This window comes from Pseudophryne corroboree, chromosome 5, assembly GCF_028390025.1.
Source record: "Pseudophryne corroboree isolate aPseCor3 chromosome 5, aPseCor3.hap2, whole genome shotgun sequence".
Lineage (NCBI taxonomy): Eukaryota > Metazoa > Chordata > Amphibia > Anura > Myobatrachidae > Pseudophryne > Pseudophryne corroboree.
The window spans coordinates 817829214-817850100 of record NC_086448.1 but is presented as its reverse complement, the minus strand read 5'-3'; the positions used below and the strand labels follow the sequence as shown (position 1 = coordinate 817850100).

The 20887-nt window shown below is 49.7% G+C and overlaps 1 protein-coding gene across 1 annotated transcript in view; it reads left to right on the top strand.

Moving 5' to 3' along the window:
* Positions 1-878: 878 nt before the first annotated feature.
* The window catches only part of TRHR (thyrotropin releasing hormone receptor), a 57214-nt gene continuing 37205 nt past the window's right edge, over positions 879-20887 (top strand). Inside the window, exons 1-2 of the mRNA XM_063924504.1 lie at positions 879-1393; positions 18422-19293. Of these exons, the coding sequence (XP_063780574.1) occupies positions 18505-19293 (789 nt within the window). The 5' untranslated portion in view covers positions 879-1393; positions 18422-18504. The remainder of the gene's footprint in view (positions 1394-18421; positions 19294-20887) is intronic.

Here is a 20887-nt window from a genome sequence, read left to right as displayed (position 1 = left end):
AAGCTGGATGGCAGATGTGCATGTCAGGGAAAAGCTTGCAGACAGATGTGCATGTGATGGAAAAGCTGGATGGCAGTTGTGCATTACAGGGGAAAGCTTGTGGACAGATGTGCATGTGATGGAAAAGCTGGATGGCAGTTGTGCATTACAGGGGAAAGCTTGCGGACAGATGTGCATGTGAGTGAAAAGCTGGATGGCAGATGTGCATGTCAGGGAAAAGCTTGCAGACAGATGTGCATGTGAGGGAAAGTTGTCTGGCAGATGTGCATGTGAGGGAAAGTTGTCTGGCAGATGTGCATGTGAGGGAAAGTTGTCTGGCAGATGTGCATGTCAGGGAAAACCTGCTGGGCTGATTTTCTTGTGAATAAAGCTGGCAGAAGTGATGGACATGTGAGGAAATAACTGGTAGACAGAGCTGTATGTCAGGGGGAGCAGGTGGGTATAAAAGAGATTTTCATGCTTTTAATTTTTTACCTCTGATTTAAAATACCCAATTTGAGGTTGACTGCAGTAAGCAACAATTATATTTGCATTGCATGCGTGGTTAATAATACGGATCTTCGCCAATGTGCGCAGCGCCCTTATCCATATGCCTGGTTTCACAGACCAAACAGCTGAATATGTGCAACACATACTACACAAAAATAAGTACGCATCGTGCCTGCCTGTATATATCTACTGCAGCATACTGTAGAGCTAGAACAGGTGACACATGTGTATACATCTCATCTTCAGGTAGCACAGATGCAAGGAACAGAAAAAAATAAATAAAAAATAAACATTTTGAATGTGTCGTTTCCTGAGATGATATTGTGATGCTCCCTTTTGTTACTCATATATTTGCATTGCACTGGTGAATGCTGAGGGTGAATGGAAGGGGCTGGTGAGGAGGGAGCTATTCCTCATCACTGTCAGACACATGCCAATGGGGTTTGTTTCCCTTTGCCCTCTATGGTGATCAAATAAATTACAGTGCTGTTTAAGATCTGCCAGAAAGCCACCTACAGTATCATCTGCTGCTGCTTGCTGCTGGCTGCTGCTGTAACTCAGAGCTGATGGTAATTCCCAGTCTCTGCTGCTGCCTCAGAGCAAGTGTGCAACAATTGGGACACATCACCTCGCTACCCCTGAGATCTCTGCTTCATTTTATCTTATCTTAATTGTATCTCTTTTTATCTGCCAGCGGTGGATCCTCTGTATGGAAAACCCTGAATTCAGTTTGCCCAAAGAAGAAAGTTGGGATGTAAGTGATTTAAAGGACAAGACATGTTCCTGCCAGTGACCTGATGCTGATTTGCTGCTGTCTCCTGGGGAATTACTACTTTGTACTAAGGTGGAGTAAGACCCAGTAGGTGCCTGACCTGTGAGGATTCCTCAAGCTGGACTCAGAGAGGTAAGACAGATCAGTTTTACTACTTGCATGAAGTGGGGGAATGGGGTCTTTAAAAAAGAGATTGTAGGATTTTAGCCCCTGGCTCTTATGAGGAGAGATGAGTTAGGGGTGAGATTTATGACCTGAGTGTTTGTAAACTGGTGGTCAGAGGGCAAGTAGGAGTGAAGGATCAGAATTTGGGTGAAGATGTGGTGCCTCATTACTTCTGCTCAGTGTCAGCACTCTTTAAGTTCTGCATCTCACATCCTGGCTGCAGCCTCCCTGCCAAGACGCTCACCCCTCTGTGTCTCTCTATCTTCTCATGGAATTGTGTCTTGCCCCCAGAAGACACAATAATCCCTCTCCTCAATCCAGAGCCGGCCCTAACCAATATGATGCCCTAGGCAAGATTTTGGCTGGTGCCCCCTAGCACCACCGCTGGTTCCGCCTCTGACCTTGTACCTCTTTCCCAGCACCATCACCCCTCACCCATAGCAGTCCTTATTTTGGGGTTTGTACCCCCTATATCTTAAATAGGAACAGTTCGCACATTTGGCACACAGCCCAAAAAGGAGTGTGTTTTTGCTGGCAAGGGGCATGGCCACACAATAGTAACCCCAATTCCAATTACGCCACACAGTACTGCAACTTTATTCACATTTGATCATGCAATAGTGTCCATAATTCATGTTACATCCCACAGTAGTATCACTTTACCTTATAAACGTTACTCCTCACAGTAGAGCCCCTTGTTCACATTACATCACACCCTATTGCTCTTTATTCACATTAGATGACACAGTAGTGCCCTTTCTATACGCAACGCCACATAGTAGAGCACCTTATACACATAATGCCACACATTAGTAATGCATTTACACACATAATTCCACACAGTAATGCCCCTTACACATATGAGACACATTATTAATGTCCTTATAAACATAATGCGCCTTACACATTATGACAACCTTTATTAATGCCCTTTTACACATAATGTCCCTTACACATATGCCGCACATTATTAATGCCCTTATACACATAATGACATGCATAGTGCCCCCTACACATTTGCTGCACATTATTAGTGCCCCTATACACATAATGACAAACATACAGTAGTACCCTGTTACACATATGCTGCACATTATTAATGCCCTTATACACATAATGACACACATATTGCCCCTTACACATATGTTGCACATTAGTAATGCATTTTTATATGACACACATAATGCTCCTTACACATATTCCGAACACTACTGCACAACCAACCCACTCACATGCACACAGCACTCACACTGCCACTAACACTGTGACCTCTGCCTCTGCTTGGATACAGATGTGTCCTCATAAATCTTGCCTCAATGCTAACGTCAGGCACCTTTTTTTTTATTAAAATGTATCTTATTTGCATTGGTATGTGGCTAGGATGCACAAGCAGCTTCTGCTGCTGATTAAAATGATATGCAGTGAGACTGTGGATGTATCTGCATATGAAATGCTAAACACAGAATATAGGCATGCCGCATATCATTTTAATCAGCAGAAGCTGCTGATGCCCCTAGGCATATCAAATGCCCTAGGCAATTGCCTAGTCTGCCTATGTCTATGGCCGGCTCTGCCTCAATCTTACTCTGTCCCAGCTTCCTAGATGAATGCTCCATGCTCTGTTCTTTACACTTAAATTCAGTATGAAATTCGAAAACGCATTAAGTGCGAGAGTCAATAGAGATTAAAGAAGAAGAAGAAGAAAAAGAAGTCACATAAATATGAGAAGACAAATAATACAACACTTTTACAAAAGGAAGTTAGAGACGTCTTTATCCTGCTATTAGGTAACATTAGGAAAATGACTCTATGTGCACCACTGACCTGCCCCTGTATAGTACCACTGACCTGCCCCTGTATAGCACCACTGACCTGCTCCTGTATAGCACCACTGACCTGCCCCTGTATATCACCACTGACCTGCCCCTGTATAGCACCACTGAGCTGCTCCTGTATAGCGCCACTGACCTGCCCCTGTATATCACCACTGACCTGCTCCTGTATAGCACCACTGAGCTGCTCCTGTATAGCACCACTGAGATGCTCCTGTATAGCACCACCGACCTGCTCCTGTATATCACCACTGACCTGCTCCTGTATAGTACCACTGACCTGCTCCTGTATAGCACCACTGAGATGCTCCTGTATATCACCACTGACCTGCCCCTGTATAGCACCACTGACCTGCTCCTGTATATCACCACTGACCTGATCCTGTATAGTACCACTGACCTGCTCCTGTATAGCGCCACTGACCTGCTCCTGTATATCACCACTGACCTGCTCCTGTATAGCACCACTGACCTGATCCTGTATATCACCACTGACCTGCTCCTGTATAGCACCACTGAGATGCTCCTGTATATCACCACTGACCTGCCCCTGTATAGCACCACTGACCTGCTCCTGTATATCACCACTGACCTGATCCTATATAGCACCACTGAGCTGCTCCTGTATAGCACCACTGACCTGATCCTGTATAGTACCACTGACCAGCTCCTGTATAGCGCCACTGACCTGCTCCTGTATATCACCACTGACCTGCTCCTGTATAGCACCACTGACCTGATCCTGTATAGCACCACTGACCTGCTCCTGTATATCACCACTGACCTGCTCCTGTATAGCGCCACTGACCTGCTCCTGTATAGCACCACTGACCTTCTCCTGTATATCACCACTGACCTGCTCCTGTATAGCACCACTGACCTGTTCCTGTATAGCACCACTGACCTGCTCCTGTATATGTATAGCACCACTGACCTGTTCCTGTATATCACCACTGACCTGCTCCTGTATAGCACCACTGAGCTGCTCCTGTATAGCGCCACTGACCTGCCCCTGTATATCACCACTGAGCTGCCCCTGTATAGCACCACTAACCTGCTCCTGTATAGCACCACTGAGCTGCTCCTGTATAGCACCACTGAGCTGCCCCTGTATAGCACCACTGACCTGCTCCTGTATAGCACCACTGACCTGCTCCTGTATAGCACCACTGACCTGCCCCTGTATAGCACCACTGACCTGCTCCTGTATAGCACCACTGACCTGCTCCTGTATAGCACCACTGACCTGCCCCTGTATAGCACCACTGACCTGCTCCTGTATAGCACCACTGACCTGCTCCTGTATAGCGCCACTGACCTGCTCCTGTATAGCACCACTGAGCTGCTCCTGTATAGCGCCACTGACCTGCCCCTGTATATCACCACTGACCTGCCCCTGTATAGCACCACTGACCTGCTCCTGTATAGCACCACTGAGCTGCTCCTGTATAGCGCCACTGACCTGCTCCTGTATAGCGCCACTGACCTGCTCCTGTATAGCACCACTGAGCTGCCCCTGTATAGCACCACTGAGCTGCTCCTGTATAGCGCCACTGACCTGCTCCTGTATAGTGCCACTAACCTGCTCCTGTATAGCGCCACTGACCTGCTCCTGTATAGCACCACTGACCTGTTCCTGTATAGCACCACTGACCTGCTCCTGTATATGTATAGCACCACTGACCTGTTCCTGTATATCACCACTGACCTGCTCCTGTATAGCACCACTGAGCTGCTCCTGTATAGCGCCACTGACCTGCCCCTGTATATCACCACTGAGCTGCCCCTGTATAGCACCACTAACCTGCTCCTGTATAGCACCACTGAGCTGCTCCTGTATAGCACCACTGAGCTGCCCCTGTATAGCACCACTGACCTGCTCCTGTATAGCACCACTGACCTGCTCCTGTATAGCACCACTGACCTGCCCCTGTATAGCACCACTGACCTGCTCCTGTATAGCACCACTGACCTGCTCCTGTATAGCACCACTGACCTGCCCCTGTATAGCACCACTGACCTGCTCCTGTATAGCGCCACTGACCTGCTCCTGTATAGCGCCACTGACCTGCTCCTGTATAGCACCACTGAGCTGCTCCTGTATAGCGCCACTGACCTGCCCCTGTATATCACCACTGACCTGCCCCTGTATAGCACCACTGACCTGCTCCTGTATAGCACCACTGAGCTGCTCCTGTATAGCGCCACTGACCTGCTCCTGTATAGCGCCACTGACCTGCTCCTGTATAGCGCCACTGAGCTGCCCCTGTATAGCACCACTGAGCTGCTCCTGTATAGCGCCACTGACCTGCTCCTGTATAGCGCCACTAACCTGCTCCTGTATAGCGCCACTGACCTGCTCCTGTATAACGCCACTGACCTGCTCCTGTATAGCACCACTGACCTGCTCCTATATAGCACCACTGAGCTGCTCCTGTATATCACCACTGACCTGCCCCTGTATATCACCACTGACCTGCTCCTGTATAGCACCACTGACCTGTTCCTGTATAGCACCACTGACCTGCTCCTGTATATGTATAGCACCACTGACCTGTTCCTGTATAGCACCACTGACCTGCCCCTGTATAGCACCACTGACCTGCTCCTGTATAGCACCACTGACCTCCTCCTGTATATCACCACTGACCTGCCCCTGTATATCACCACTGACCTGCTCCTGTATAGCGCCACTGATCTGCCCCTGTATATCACCACTGAGCTGCCCCTGTATAGCACCACTGACCTGCTCCTGTATAGCACCACTGACCTGCCCCTGTATAGCACCACTGACCTGCTCCTGTATAGCACCACTGAGCTGCTCCTGTATAGCACCACTGACCTGCTCCTGTATATCACCACTGACCTGCTCCTGTATAGCACCACTGACCTGCTCCTGTATATCACCACTGACCTTCTCCTGTATAGCACCACTGACCTGCCCCTGTATAGCACCACTGAGCTGCCCCTGTATAGCACCACTGACCTGCCCCTGTATAGCACCACTGAGCTGCTCCTGTATAGCACCACTGACCTTCTCCTGTATATCACCACTGACCTGCCCCTGTATAGCACCACTGACCTGCTCCTGTATAGCACCACTGACCTGCTCCTGTATAGCACCACTGACCTGCCCCTGTATAGCACCACTGACCTGCTCCTGTATAGCACCACTGACCTGCTCCTGTATAGCACCACTGACCTGCCCCTGTATAGCACCACTGACCTGCTCCTGTATAGCACCACTGACCTGCTCCTGTATAGCACCACTGACCTGCCCCTGTATAGCACCACTGACCTTCTCCTGTATAGCACCACTGACCTGCTCCTGTATATCACCACTGACCTACTCCTGTATATCACCACTGACCTGCTCCTGTATAGCACCACTGACCTGCTCCTGTATAGCACCACTGACCTGCTCCTGTATATCACCACTGACCTGCCCCTGTATATCACCACTGACCTGCTCCTGTATAGCGCCACTGATCTGCCCCTGTATATCACCACTGAGCTGCCCCTGTATAGCACCACTGACCTGCTCCTGTATAGCACCACTGACCTGCTCCTGTATATCACCACTGACCTGCTCCTGTATAGCACCACTGACCTTCTCCTGTATAGCGCCACTGACCTGCCCCTGTATATCACCACTGAGCTGCTCCTGTATAGCACCACTGACCTGCCCCTGTATAGTACCACTGACCTGCTCCTGTATATCACCACTGAGCTGCCCCTGTATAGCACCACTGACCTGCTCCTGTATATCACCACTGAGCTCTGCCCCTGTATAGCACCACTGACCTTCTCCTGTATAGCACCACTGAGCTGCCCCTGTATAGCGACACTTACCTGCTCCTGTAGAGCGCCACTAAGCTGCTCCTGTATAGCACCACTGACATGCCCCTGTATAGCACCACTGACCTGCCCCTGTATAGTACAACTGAGCTGCTCCTGTATAGCACCACTGACCTGCCCCTGTATAGTACCACTGAGCTGCTCCTGTGTAGCACCACTGAGCTCTGCCCCTGTATAGCACCACTGAGCTCTGCCCCTGTATAGCACCACTGACCTGCCCCTGTATAGCACCACTGAGCTGCTCCTGTATAGCACCACTGACCTGCCCCTGTATAGCACCACTGACCTGCTCCTGTATAGCGCCACTGACCTGCTCCTGTATAGCGCCACTGAGCTGCCCCTGTATAGCGCCACTGAGTTGCCCCTGTATAGCACAACTGACCTGCTCCTGTATAGCACCACTGAGCTGCCCCTGTATAGCACCACTGAGCTGCTCCTGTATAGCACCACTGACCTGATCCTGTATAGCACCACTGACCTGATCCTGTATAGCACCACTGACCTGCTCCTGTATATCACCAATGACCTGCTCCTGTATAGCACCACTGACCTGATCCTGTATATCACCACTGAGCTGCTCCTGTATAGCACCACTGACCTGCTCCTGTATAGCGCCACTGACCTGCCCCTGTATATCACCACTGACCTTCTCCTGTATAGCACCACTGACCTGCTCCTGTATAGCACCACTGACCTTCTCCTGTATAGCACCACTGACCTGCTCCTGTATAGCGCCACTGACCTGCTCCTGTATAGCGCCACTGACCTGCTCCTGTATAACGCCACTGAGCTGCTCCTGTATAGCACCACTGACCTGCCCCTGTATAGCGCCACTGAGCTGCCCCTGTATAGCGCCACTGAGTTGCCCCTGTATAGCACAACTGACCTGCTCCTGTATAGCGCCACTGAGCTGCCCCTGTATAGCGCCACTGAGCTGCCCCTGTATAGCACCACTGACCTGCTCCTGTATATGTATAGCACCACTAACCTGCCCCTGTAAAGCACCACTGAGCTGCACCTGTATAGTACCACTGCCCTGCTCCTGTATATCACCACTGACCTGATCCTGTATATCACCACTGAGCTGCTCCTGTATAGCACCACTGACCTTCTCCTGTATAGCGCCACTGACCTGCTCCTGTATAGCGCCACTGACCTGCTCCTGTATAGCGCCACTGACCTGCTCCTGTATAGCGCCACTGAGCTGCCCCTGTATAGCACCACTGAGCTGCTCCTGTATAGCACCACTGACCTGTTCCTGTATAGCACCACTGAACTGCCCCTGTATAGCACCACTAACCAGCCCCTGTATAGCACCACTGAGCTGCTCCTGTATAGCACCACTGACCTGCTCCTGTATAGCACCACTGAGCTGCTCCTGTATAGCACCACTGACCTGCTCCTGTATAGCACCACTGACCTGCTCCTGTATAGCACCACTGACCTGCTCCTGTATAGCACCACTGAGCTGCTCCTGTATAGCACCACTGACCTGCTCCTGTATAGCACCACTGAGCTGCTCCTGTATAGCACCACTGAGCTGCTCCTGTATAGCAACACTGACCTGCTCCTGTATAGCGCCACTGACCTGCTCCTGTATAGCGCCACTGACCTGCTCCTGTATAGCGCCACTGACCTGCTCCTGTATAACGCCACTGACCTGCTCCTGTATAGCGCCACTGACCTGCTCCTGTATAGCGCCACTGAGCTGCCCCTGTATAGCGCCACTGAGTTGCCCCTGTATAGCACAACTGACCTGCTCCTGTATAGCACCACTGAGCTGCTCCTGTATAGCACCACTGACCTGCTCCTGTATAGCGCCACGGACCTGCTCCTGTATAGCGCCACGGACCTGCTCCTGTATAGCAACACTGACCTGCTCCTGTATAGCGCCACTGACCTGCTCCTGTATAGCGCCACTGAGCTGCCCCTGTATAGCACCACTGAGCTGCTCCTGTATAGCGCCACTGAGCTGCCCCTGTCACTGACGTGCTCCTGTATAGCGCCACTGAGCTGCCCCTGTATAGCACCACTGAGCTGCTCCTGTATAGCACCACTGAACTGCCCCTGTAAAGCACCACTGAGCTGCTCCTGTATAGCACCACTGAGCTGCCCCTGTATAGCACCACTGACCTGCTCCTGTATAGCACCACTGACCTGCTCCTGTATAGCACCACTGAGCTGCCCCTGTATAGCACCACTGAGCTGCCCCTGTATAGCACCACTGAGCTGCTCCTGTATAGCACCACTGACCTGCTCCTGTATAGCACCACTGAGCTGCTCCTGTATAGCACCACTGAGCTGCCCCTGTATAGCAACACTGACCTGCTCCTGTATAGCGCCACTGACCTGCTCCTGTATAGCGCCACTGACCTGCTCCTGTATATGTATAGCACTACTGACCTGCTCCTGTATAGCGCCACTGACCTGCTCCTGTATAAAGCCACTGACCTGCTCCTGTATAGCGCCACTGACCTGCTCCTGTATAGCGCCACTGAGCTACCCCTGTATAGCGCAACTGAGTTGCCCCTATATAGCACCACTGACCTGCTCCTGTATAGCGCCACTGAGCTGTCCCTGTATAGCGCCACTGAGCTGCCCCTGTACAGCACCACTGACCTGCTCCTGTATATGTATAGCACCACTAACCTGTCCCTGTAAAGCACCACTGAGCTGCTCCTGTATAGCACCACTGAGCTGCACCTGTATAGCACCACTGACCTGCTCCTGTATAGCACCACTGAGCTGCCCCTGTAAAGTACCACTGAGCTGTTCCTGTATATCACCACTGACCTGCCCTTGTATATCACCACTGAGCTCTGCTCCTGTATAGCACCACTGACCTGCCCCTGTATAGCACCACTGAGCTGCTCCTGTATAGAACCACTGACCTGCTCCTGTTTAGCACCACTGAGCTGCCCCTGTATAGCATCACTGAGCTGCTCCTGTATAGCACCACTGACCTGCCCCTGTATAGCACCACTGACCTGCTCCTGTATAGAACCACTGACCTTCTCCTGTATAGCACCACTGACATGCCCCTGTATATGTATAGCACCACTGACCTGCCCCTGTATAGTACCACTGAGCTGCTCCTGTATAGCACCACTGACCTGCTCCTATATAGCACCACTGAGCTGCCCCTGTATAGCACCACTGAGCTGCTCCTGTATAGCACCACCGAGCTGCTCCTGTATAGCACCACTGACATGCCCCTGTATATGTATAGCACCACTGACCTGCCCCTGTATAGTACCACTGAGCTGCTCCTGTATAGCACCACTGACCTGCTCCTGTATAGCACCACTGACCTGATCCTGTATAGCGCCACTGACCTGCCCCTGTATATCACCACTGAGCTCTGCCCCTGTTTAGCACCACTGACCTGCCCCTGTGTAGCACCACTGACCTGCTCCTGTATAGCACCACTGACCTGCTCCTGTATAGCACCACTGAGCCGCTCCTGTATAGTACCACTGACCTGCTCCTGTATATGTATAGCGCCACTGACCTGCTCCTGTATAGCGCCACTGACCTGCTCCATTATAGCGCCATTGAGCTGCCCCTGTATAGAGCCACTGACCTGCCCCTGTGTAGCACCACTGACCTGCTCCTGTATAGCACCACTGACCTGCTCCTGTATAGCACCACTGAGCCGCTCCTGTATAGTACCACTGACCTGCTCCTGTATATGTATAGCGCCACTGACCTGCTCCTGTGTAGCACCACTGACCTGCTCCTGTATAGTACCACTGAGCAGCCCCTGTATAGCACCACTGAGCTGCTCCTGTATAGCACCACTGAGCTGCTCCTGTATAGCACCACCGAGCTGCTCCTGTATAGCACCACTGAGCTGCTCCTGTATAGCACCACTAAGCTGCCCCTGTATAGCACCACTGACCTGCTCCTGTATAGCACCACTGACCTTCTCCTATATAGCATCACTGAGCTGCTCCTGTATAGCACCACTGAGCTGCCCCTGTATAGCACCACTGACCTGCTCCTGTATAGCACCACTGAGCTGCTCCTGTATAGCACCACTGAGCTGCTCCTGTATAGCACCACTAAGCTGCCCCTGTATTGCACCACTGACCTGCTCCTGTATAGCACCACTGACCTTCTCCTATATAGCATCACTGAGCTGCTCCTGTATAGCACCACTGAGCTGCCCCTGTATAGCACCACTGACCTGCTCCTGTATAGCACCACTGACCTGCTCCTGTATAACACCACTGACCTGCCCCTGTATATCACCACTGACCTGCCCCTGTATAGCACCACTGACCTGCTCCTGTATAGCACCACTGACCTGCTCCTGTATAACACCACTGAGCTGCTCCTGTATAGCACCACTGAGCTGCTCCTGTATATCACCACTGACCTGTTCCTGTATAGCACCACTGACCTGCTCCTGTATATCACCACTGACCTGCTCCTGTATAGCACCACTGACCTGCTCCTGTATAGCACCACTGACCTGTTCCTGTATATGTATAGCACCACTGACCTGCTCCTGTATAGCACCACTGAGCTGCTCCTGTATAGCACCACTGACCTGCTCCTGTATATCACAACTGACCTGCTCCTGTATAGCACCACTGACCTGCTCCTGTATAGCACCACTGACCTGCTCCTGTATAGCGCCACTGACCTGCTCCTGTATAGCACCACTGACCTGCTCCTGTATAGCACCACTGACCTGCTCCTGTATAGCACCACTGACCTGTTCCTGTATATGTATAGCACCACTGACCTGCTCCTGTATAGCACCACTGACCTGTTCCTGTATATGTATAGCACCACTGACCTGCTCCTGTATAGCACCACTGAGCTGCTCCTGTATAGCACCACTGACCTGCTCCTGTATATCACAACTGACCTGCTCCTGTATAGCACCACTGACCTGCTCCTGTATAGCACCACTGACCTGCCCCTGTATAGTACCACTGACCTGCTCCTGTATAGCACCACTGACCTGCTCCTGTATATCACAACTGACCTTCTCCTGTATAACGCCACTGACCTGCTCCTGTATATCACCACTGTCCTGCTCCTGTATAGCACCACTGACCTGCTCCTGTATATCACAACTGACCTGCTCCTGTATAGCACCACTGACCTGCTCCTGTATAGCACCACTGACCTGCTCCTGTATAACACCACTGACCTGCCCCTGTATATCACCACTGACCTGCCCCTGTATAGCACCACTGACCTGCTCCTGTATAGCACCACTGACCTGCTCCTGTATAGCACCACTGACCTGCTCCTGTATAGCACCACTGACCTGTTCCTGTATATGTATAGCACCACTGACCTGCTCCTGTATATCACAACTGACCTGCTCCTGTATAGCACCACTGACCTGCTCCTGTATATCACCACTGTCCTGCTCCTGTATAGCACCACTGACCTGCTCCTGTATATCACAACTGACCTGCTCCTGTATAGCACCACTGACCTGCCCCTGTATAGTACCACTGACCTTCTCCTGTATAGCGCCACTGACCTGCCCCTGTATATCACCACTGTCCTGCTCCTGTATAGCACCACTGACCTGCTCCTGTATAGCACCACTGACCTGTTCCTGTATATGTATAGCACCACTGACCTGCTCCTGTATAGCACCACTGAGCTGCTCCTGTATAGCACCACTGACCTGCTCCTGTATAGCACCACTGACCTGCTCCTGTATAGCACCACTGACCTGCTCCTGTATAGCACCACTGACCTGTTCCTGTATATGTATAGCACCACTGACCTGCTCCTGTATATCACAACTGACCTGCTCCTGTATAGCACCACTGACCTGCTCCTGTATAGCACCACTGACCTGTTCCTGTATAGCACCACTGACCTGCTCCTGTATAGTACCACTGACCTGCTCCTGTATAGTACCACTGACCTGCTCCTGTATAGCACCACTGACCTGCTCCTGTATATCACAACTGACCTTCTCCTGTATAACGCCACTGACCTGCTCCTGTATATCACCACTGTCCTGCTCCTGTATAGCACCACTGACCTGCTCCTGTATATCACAACTGACCTGCTCCTGTATAGCACCACTGACCTGCTCCTGTATAGCACCACTGACCTGCCCCTGTATAGCGCCACTGACCTGTTCCTGTATAGCACCACTGTCCTGCTCCTGTATAGCACCACTGACCTGCTCCTGTATAGCACCACTGACCTGCTCCTGTATAGCACCACTGACCTGCTCCTGTATAGCACCACTGACCTGCTCCTGTATAGCACCACTGACCTGCTCCTGTATAGCACCACTGACCTGCTCCTGTATATGTATAGCACCACTGACCTGCTCCTGTATAGCGCCACTGACCTGCTCCTGTATAGCACCACTGACCTGTTCCTGTATATGTATAGCACCACTGACCTGCTCCTGTATAGCACCACTGACCTGCTCCTGTATAGCGCCACTGAGCTGCTCCTGTATAGCACCACTGACCTGCTCCTGTATAGCACCACTGACCTGCTCCTGTATATGTATAGCACCACTGACCTGCTCCTGTATAGCACCACTGACCTGCTCCTATATATCACCACTGTCCTGCTCCTGTATAGTACCACTGACCTGCTCCTGTATAGCACCACTGAGCTGCCCCTGTATAGCACCACTGACCTGCTCCTGTATAGCACCACTGACCTGCTCCTGTATATGTATAGCACCACTGACCTGCTCCTGTATAGCACCACTGACCTGCTCCTGTATAGCACCACTGACCTGTTCCTGTATAGCACCACTGACCTGTTCCTGTATAGCACCACTGACCTGCTCCTGTATAGCACCACTGACCTGTTCCTGTATAGCACCACTGACCTGCTCCTGTATAGCACCACTGACCTGCTCCTGTATAGCACCACTGACCTGTTCCTGTATATGTATAGCACCACTGACCTGCTCCTGTATAGCACCACTGACCTGCTCCTGTATATCACCACTGACCTGCTCCTGTATAGCGCCACTGACCTGCTCCTGTATATCACAACTGACCTGCTCCTGTATAGCACCACTGACCTGCTCCTGTATAGCACCACTGACCTGTTCCTGTATAGCACCACTGACCTGCTCCTGTATAGTACCACTGACCTGCTCCTGTATAGTACCACTGACCTGCTCCTGTATAGCACCACTGACCTGCTCCTGTATATCACAACTGACCTTCTCCTGTATAACGCCACTGACCTGCTCCTGTATATCACCACTGTCCTGCTCCTGTATATCACAACTGACCTGCTCCTGTATAGCACCACTGACCTGCTCCTGTATAGCACCACTGACCTGCCCCTGTATAGTACCACTGACCTTCTCCTGTATAGCGCCACTGACCTGTTCCTGTATAGCACCACTGTCCTGCTCCTGTATATCACCACTGACCTGCTCCTGTGTAGCACCACTGACCTGCCCCTGTATAGTACCACTGACCTTCTCCTGTATAGCGCCACTGACCTGTTCCTGTATAGTACCACTGACCTGCTCCTGTATAGCACCACTGACCTGCTCCTGTATAGCACCACTGACCTGCTCCTGTATAACGCCACTGACCTGCTCCTGTATAGCACCACTGTCCTGCTCCTGTATATCACAACTGACCTGCTCCTGTATAGCACCACTGACCTGCTCCTGTATAGCACCACTGACCTGCCCCTGTATATCACAACTGTCCTGCTCCTGTATATCACAACTGTCCTGCTCCTGTATAGCACCACTGACCTTCTCCTGTATAGCGCCACTGACCTGCTCCTGTATAGCACCACTGACCTGCTCCTGTATAGCACCACTGACCTGCTCCTGTATAGCACCACTGACCTGTTCCTGTATATGTATAGCACCACTGACCTGCTCCTGTATAGCACCACTGAGCTGCCCCTGTATAGCACCACTGACCTGCTCCTGTATAGCACCACTGACCTGCTCCTGTATATGTATAGCACCACTGACCTGCTCCTGTATAGCACCACTGACCTGCTCCTATATATCACCACTGTCCTGCTCCTGTATAGCACCACTGACCTGCTCCTGTATAGTACCACTGACCTGCTCCTGTATAGCACCACTGACCTGCTCCTGTATAGCACCACTGACCTGCTCCTGTATAGCACCACTGACCTGTTCCTGTATATGTATAGCACCACTGACCTGCTCCTGTATAGCACCACTGAGCTGCCCCTGTATAGCACCACTGACCTGCTCCTGTATAGCACCACTGACCTGCTCCTGTATATGTATAGCACCACTGACCTGCTCCTGTATAGCACCACTGACCTGCTCCTGTATAGCACCACTGACCTGTTCCTGTATAGCACCACTGACCTGTTCCTGTATAGCACCACTGACCTGCTCCTGTATAGCACCACTGACCTGTTCCTGTATAGCACCACTGACCTGCTCCTGTATTGCACCACTGAGCTCAGTAGCGGATTCCAAGTTGATCGCAGCAGGAATTTTGTTAGCAGTTGGGCAAAACCATGTGCACTGCAGGGGGGGCAGATGTAACATGTGCAGAGAGAGTTAGATTTGGGTGTGGTGTGTTCAATCTGCAATCTAATTTGCAGTGTAAAAATAAAGCAGCCAGTATTTACCCTGCACAGAAACAAAATGACCTACCCAAATCTAACTCTCTTTGCACATGTTATATCTGCCTCCCCTGCAGTGCACATGCGCCCTCATTCCGAGTTGTTCGCTCGCTAGCTGCTTTTAGCAGCATTGCACACGCTAAGCCGCCGCCCTCTGGGAGTGTATCTTAGCTTTGCAGAATTGCGCACGAAAGATTAGCAGAATTGCGAATAGAAATTTCTTTGCAGTTTCTGAGTAGCTCGAGACTTACTCCTCCACTGCGATCAGTTCTGTCCTTTTCGTTCCTGGTTTGACGTCACAAACACACCCAGCGTTCGTCCAGACACTCCCCAGTTTCTCCAGCCACTCCCGCGCCAGACACTCCCCCGTTTCTCCAGCCACTCCCGCGTTTTTCCCCGAAACGCCTGCATTTTTCCGCACACTCCCATAAATCGGGCAGTTTCCGCCCAGAAACACCCACTTCCTGTCAATCACACTACGATCAGCAGAACGATGAAAAAACTTCGTTAGGCCGTGAGTAAAATACCAAACTTTTGTGCAAATTTACTTGGCGCATGCGCATTGCGAACATTGCGCATGCGCAGTTTGCGACATCGCACCGATGCGAAGAAAAAGAACGAGCGAACAACTCGGAATGAGGGCCATGGTTTTGCCCAACTGCTAACAAAAATCCTGCTGCGATCAACTTGGAATTACCCCCCAAGTGCACTGCAATGTGCACTGCAGGTGAGGCAGATGTAACATGTGCAGAGAGAGTTAGATTTGGGTGGGGAGTGTTCAAACTGAAATCTAAATTGCAGTGTAAAAATAAAGCTGCAAGTACTATTTACCCTGCACAGAAACAAAATAACTCACCCAAATCTAACTCTCTCTGCACACGTTACATCTGCACCCCCCCCCCCCTGCAGTGCAAATGCTGTTGCCCAACTGCTAACAAATTTGCTGCTGCGATCAACTCTGAAATACCCCCTATGCATTTGTCAGTCTGTCTCTTTTTCCCTCTCCCTCTGTCAGCCTCTCTCCCCCCACCCTCTCTCTCTCTCTCTCTCTCTCTCTCTCTCTCTCTCTCAGTTAGTCTCTCTCTCTCTCTGTCTCTCTCTCTCTCCCCCTCTAACTCTCGCTATGTATATATATCTCTGTCAGTCTGTTTCTCTCTCTCTTTCTCTCTTTCTCTCTCTCTCTCTCTCTCTCTCTCTCTCTCTCTCTCTCATCACTGTCAATATTGGAAGCACCAGAGGCTGTGATATACTCCAAGAAACTGTGATATTTTGATAATCCAAGCCAGAACTCAGGAAAGTAATCTTTCTGGCAGATCTCCAGTGGGAATTCTTGTTTATCAGAGAAGGGGATATAAGGGCAGATTTTTTTGTAAAGAACTAGAACATCTTAGTTTAACATTTACTAGAGCCCTGCAAACTGGTGGCAAATCGCTTGTGGCTCTTCATCTGTAAACTGAATGTGATGGACAACTATCCATACCTTGCATTATAATGTAATCATGTCTTATTACCGCAGTGTTTTTCTACAGGGTGAAATTGTTGGTGCACACCGGGAGCATGACATACTGTAAACGTATTTTTGACTAGATAAGGTCCTTATGGTGGCATCTAAAATGGTAAACTTTAGCACCCATTATCCTAACCAAAGCCCAGAGGGAGTTAACCTGGGATGAAATACTCTGCATTTATTCTTTTCACTTTATGGGTTCATATTGTGATCAATTATTTTAACTAATTCTAGGGAAGAGGTCGGTGGAGAAGGGCAGCCTTAGGTACATAATTATGTTTGAACGTATAATGCAAAGATGTCATCCTCAAAGGGAGGGCTGGCTGGGTTTTAAAGACTCAAAATAACCTTTAGATCACTATTGACTGGCTAAATTATGGCCCTCATTCCGAGTCGTTCGCTCGGTAATTTTCATCGCATCGCAGTGAAATTCCGCTTAGTACGCATGCGCAATATTCGCACTGCGACTGCGCCAAGTAATTTAACAATGAAGATAGTATTTTTACTCACGGCTTTTTCTTCGCTCCGGCGATCGTAGTGTGATTGACAGGAAATGGGTGTTACTGGGCGGAAACACGGCGTTTTATGGGCGTGTGGATAAAAACGCTACCGTTTCCGGAAAAAACACAGGAGTGGCCGGAGAAACGGGGGAGTGTCTGGGCGAACGCTGGGTGTGTTTGTGACGTCAAACCAGGAACGACAAGCACTGAACTGATCGCAGATGCCGAGTAAGTCTGAAGCTACTCTGAAACTGCTAAGTAGTTTGTAATCGCAATATTGCGATTACATCGTTCGCAATTTTAAGAAGCTAAGATTCACTCCCAGTAGGCGGCGGCTTAGCGTGTGTAACTCTGCTAAAATCGCCTTGCGAGCGATCAACTCGGAATGAGGGCCTATATTACATAATAAGATGGGATAATTAATGACAAACATCTATCCAGTGGAAATTATACTGTATTGGACGCAATATGGTCACAGAATGTGCTGCCACTATAGTAGTATACTGTAGTAATAATATCTTCAATGTTTATTAAAAAATGATTATCAATGAATTTCCTGTGATCAGCTCAGATTGATGGAAACCACAGGACAACACTAAAACTGACCCATCTAGTATGTGAGCTAATACCATCTCTGAACATAGTCCTTCTTTGAGCTTATGTAGAACCTTGATAATAATAGGTTCCTGTTTTCCTGCAGGAGGACACTTGCTAAAGGTGGATCCTTAAGACAGATTGTCAAAGTATGGTTCAGCATCCAGTAGCAGCTGAATCCTTGTGAACATGGAGAACCAGACTATCACCGATCTCAATGGCACCATCCTCCTGGACAGAGAATGGAATGGTCTGGAGTATCAAATAGTCACTGTTTTCCTAGTTGTTCTAATCTGCGGACTTGGTATTGTTGGGAACATTATGGTGGTCCTAGTGGTCCTTAGGACTAAACATATGAGAACCCCAACTAACTGCTACCTTGTCAGCCTTGCTATTGCTGACCTAATGGTGTTGGTGGCAGCAGGACTTCCAAACATCACCGACAGTGTCTACGGCTCATGGGTCTATGGATATATGGGGTGTCTGTTTATTACTTTCCTCCAATACTTGGGTATTAATGCCTCATCTTGTTCTATCACTGCATTTACAATTGAAAGATACCTCGCCATCTGCCACCCTATCAAAGCTCAGTTTCTGTGCACTATTTCTAGAGCGAAGAAGATCACCATATTCGTTTGGGTCTTCACTTCACTCTACTGCATGATGTGGTTCTTCTTACTTGATCTCAACACCACGGTCTATAGAGATGCCACCGTGGTGAATTGCGGTTATAAGGTCGACCGGAGTTATTACTCTCCTATTTACTTAATTGACTTTGGTATATTTTACGCTGTGCCGATGACATTGGCGACGGTCCTCTACGGACTCATCGCAAGAATTTTATTTTTAAACCCTATACCATCAGAGCCGAAGGAAAACTCAAAGACTTGGAGAAATGACTCAACACATCAGAACAAGACGTACAACTCCAAGATGTCTAGTAGGTGCTCCAATAACACCATATCCTCCAGAAGACAGGTAATTTGTCATTCCTATCATCAGTGACTATATATTATATTACTAGTATCAGGCAGTAAAATACCTTTGTATTAAATATAGTTGCTACTTTACCATTTCTACCAAGTTTGTCATCAGCCTAGCCCAGTGGTTCTCAAACTGTGTGCCGTGGCAGCCTGGGGTTTCTCGGGACACTTGCAGGGGTGCCCTGGTTGGTGGTCCAGGACCAATTCAAATTATTTATGGTCAATGTAATAGGCAAAACCAGTGCTGATGGCTGCCAATCATAAACTATGTGGATATATAGAAGCAAATCTTGTCCCTCACCATACAGTTGAAGCTAAGGATGACATATAAACACAAGTTTCTCAGTAAGAAACTTTTGGCCTAGGGGAGCCATGAAACAAATTCTGATTCTCCAGAGCATTGTGATTAAGAAAAACATGATTATTTGCTGCATTTGCTTCCATGAGCATTTGCTGCATTTTTATTAGGGTTTGCCATTGAACATTGATGACTACAAACCATCAATGGTTAACTACCAATGGTGGATGGTTTTGCCATCGATGGCAGAGATTCAATGAATGGTTCTCCACCGCCGATGCTACAGAGCCTGAACCACCCTCCCAGATGTTTTTTTTTTATTTCCTACTTGGTAGGCCATAGCTCCACCTCCTAATGTTCCCGCGATGCCCCGCCCCAAACGCTGATTGTCCTGCATCCCAGTAAGTAATGCAGCAGTGATGGCCACCGGTGGGTTAATGTTTCCCTGTGAATGGCTTTATACTGTTAAGGTTACCCATTAATGGTACAGTCGATGGTGACCATCGATGATTAACCTGCTGGTGGCTCTTCTCTAATTTTTCTGCTTCCGGCAGCAGTGATTAGGAGGGACGCTGGAATTCACTTGTACCCGTGTGACTTGCATTAGCACAGATGATAATGTCAACGCAAGTAAGGGACTGTTGGATCCTTGGGGGGTCAATCCTTACTGATGACTTCACTCTCATATAATTGAATAAATTATGAGAGTGATGGGTACATTAGTGTATCTAGAGCTCCTGGTGCCCCTGACAAAGTAGAGGTCTAAGTACTGAGCCAGGAGTTGGACTAAAAGGCAAGGAAGGGTAATTTGTGGAGGCCTTCCCCAGCACTGAGCGTCCACAGGCCCCCACACGTTAAAATGTGTGGGTGGCTGAGCTGGGCAACCCCCCACCTGCAATAATGACAGTCCTCAAGTAGAGGGCACTGTGTAACAGTAAATAAATAATTGTTATATAATGGGCAGCAGGTATCCCCCAGGGGATCCGGTCTGAAGATCGACAGTGTCTAGGTCGACAATGTTTAGGTCGACCACTATAGGTCGACAGTCACTAGGTCGACATGGATGGAAGGTCGACAGGGTTTCTAGGTTGACATGTGCTAGGTCGACAGGTCTAAAGGTCGACATGAGTTTTTCACATTTTTTTTTCTTTTTTTGATTTTTTTCATACTTAACGATCCACGTGGACTACGATTGGAACGGTAAAGTGTGCCGAGCGAAGCGGTAGCGGAGCGAAGGCACCATGCCCGAAGCATGGCGAGCGAAGCGAGCCATGCGAGGGGACGCGGTGCA